The 2,170-nt window shown below is 38.1% G+C and overlaps 1 protein-coding gene across 1 annotated transcript in view; it reads right to left on the bottom strand.

Moving 5' to 3' along the window:
* The window catches only part of LOC106939780 (uncharacterized), a 17,580-nt gene that overhangs the window by 10,105 nt on the left and 5,305 nt on the right, over window positions 1–2,170 (bottom strand). Inside the window, exons 2-7 of the mRNA XM_015022322.1 lie at window positions 2,048–2,092; window positions 1,870–1,950; window positions 1,039–1,085; window positions 823–875; window positions 514–740; window positions 185–432 (exon numbers count right to left, since the gene is read on the bottom strand). Coding sequence (XP_014877808.1) covers window positions 185–432; window positions 514–740; window positions 823–875; window positions 1,039–1,085; window positions 1,870–1,950; window positions 2,048–2,092 — 701 coding nt within the window. The remainder of the gene's footprint in view (window positions 1–184; window positions 433–513; window positions 741–822; window positions 876–1,038; window positions 1,086–1,869; window positions 1,951–2,047; window positions 2,093–2,170) is intronic.

Consider the following 2,170-nt stretch of genomic DNA (forward strand, 5'->3'; position numbering starts at 1 on the left):
GCAGGATGCCGTCCCTCTAGGACCGACTTTGGACACCACTGGTCTAAAGTGTGTCTCACTTAAAAAAAAAAAAGCAAGTTTTCCCCTCTGTCAGCAGGCATCACAAATCATGAAACCAATGTCAGTTAAAACTTAAAAGAAATCACTTAGTGTCCATAGCGCTACCAAGGTAAATGGTACCTACTTTAATGGCAGAAATATTATTCAGGGCCAGGTAGACATGGAAGATGTGGTTGTTGGTGTTGATCCGTTTGTAGATCAGAACCGCGCCATGGTACTCAGCCTGTTCATCTGCTGGAATGATGGGACACACAGGGGACAGGGACCTCACGCTCCACTTAACGTGGCTACCTGAGTAGTCTGAGGGTGGTTCGATGAAAGCCTCATCAACAACATGCAAGATCCTGAATAGCACACTGTTGTCAGGAGACTCTAGAAAATATCAGACATGAAGCAAAGTTTTATGGCGACTCTTATTAATCACAGGCTACAAACGGTCGCTGTTGCTCTTACGGGCTAAGCAAACAGAGTGGGGGAGGTGGATGGATGTGAGCACAGACGCCTCCTTGTTGACGGTGTCAATGTCGAAGATTGGTCCAGCAAATTTCCAGGAGTTTGATAAGAACGAGCCAAACTTGGACCAGGATAGGACCGAATACCGCACCAGAACCGGCTCGCTTGCTTCAAAAACCAGACCAGTGACCGAACACTCGTATGAGCCTTCTGCTTCCAGCTGCATTCTTTAAACACAGACACACAGAGTGAGTGATGGCACCGATTAGTAAGTAAGTTCCTACTGCATGGACGGTGTGTCTCACTCACTGGAAACATCTGTTTGAAATCCTCTGTGGAGTAACAAGCTCTGAGCCGTGGGTCTGTGGAGAGAACATCCAGTCATTTATTTGCATAACCATAAATATGAAAAAATAGTAAAATAAAGATGGATGAAAGAGGGAGAAGATGAGGCTTTAAAGGTTATTGGGAAGTTGGAACAAAATTAAGCTATACAAGCAGGAAATATCTGGTTTCAAATCTCACCTGAGTGATGCCTTCACATTTTTCACAGTTAAACTGGAAGTTGTGAGCTGTCAGAATAAACAACAGAAAAATGTAAAAAAAAACAAACAAAAAAAAAACAATTCCCAATCCTTAAGAAAACATTAGAGAATACAATCAAGAAATGACAAGTAAACATCCTGCTGTAATATTTACTGTCCTATTTGTTGCCCTATAGAAATCACTGGTATGATCATAATGCATCATTTTAGTTTTGTTATCCTTTAAGAAATGTCTCTCATATTTAAAACATAGCAAAATAAAACACTGCAACCTTAGTTTTTTATCCGATTGATCGATTGTCAGAATAATCAATTACGGTACTAAAACAATAATTTTAGAATTATTTCATTCATTCTAAAATGAATGAAATAATGGATGAGCATGTACACAAATAATGCCAGAAGGAAAAAATAATAATAAAAAGTATATCCTTATAAAAATCATACAACTCATACAACTTTCATATTAATCTGGAAAAGGTGCAGTAACAATCCAATGCTCATCAAATCCATCAACCAGCTGACTCATCCTGAGTATAGATCACGCATTTTAGTCTCGTAAAAACATTTGTTCCTGTAACAACTAGAATAAACAACTACATTAATCATCTAGGACTAAGTTTTATGCGAGAAGTTGTTTTTTCTTTTCTGCTTTTTCAAAAGCAAAATTCAGGTGAAGCAAAGCAAATATCTGCAGGCAGATGTTATTTTCATCCAAAATAACCTCAAACTGGTTTAAAACTTCCTACCAGGTTCCCCAAATGAGTAAAAGTATAGGGTCTGTTTAGGTGGTTTAAAGTGTGTTTCTCACCACACTCTTCATCTTCCTCTTCCTCTTCTTCCTCCTCCTTCTCCTTCTCCTCCTCTTCTGAGCTGTCCTTAATGGATGTTCCTGTTTGTTCAATAAATTGACATGTTACAGACAATTAAAAAAATAATCTAATGTAACCCAAGCATTAAACCTTCAAAGTGCTATGGTTTGTGCTTACCATAGCAGCTATCCTCACTTTCTGAGAATGTATCTGTAAATGTGTCTGTAGAAATAAGATATTATTATGTTTTCAACATTAAGAAGCAACAAAAATGCTTGAGGTTTCAACATAAATATATGT

The sequence above is a fragment of the Poecilia latipinna genome, unplaced genomic scaffold, assembly GCF_001443285.1.
Source record: "Poecilia latipinna isolate Pla-1442-1.1 unplaced genomic scaffold, P_latipinna-1.0 Scaffold2981, whole genome shotgun sequence".
Classification (NCBI taxonomy): Eukaryota; Metazoa; Chordata; class Actinopteri; order Cyprinodontiformes; family Poeciliidae; genus Poecilia; species Poecilia latipinna.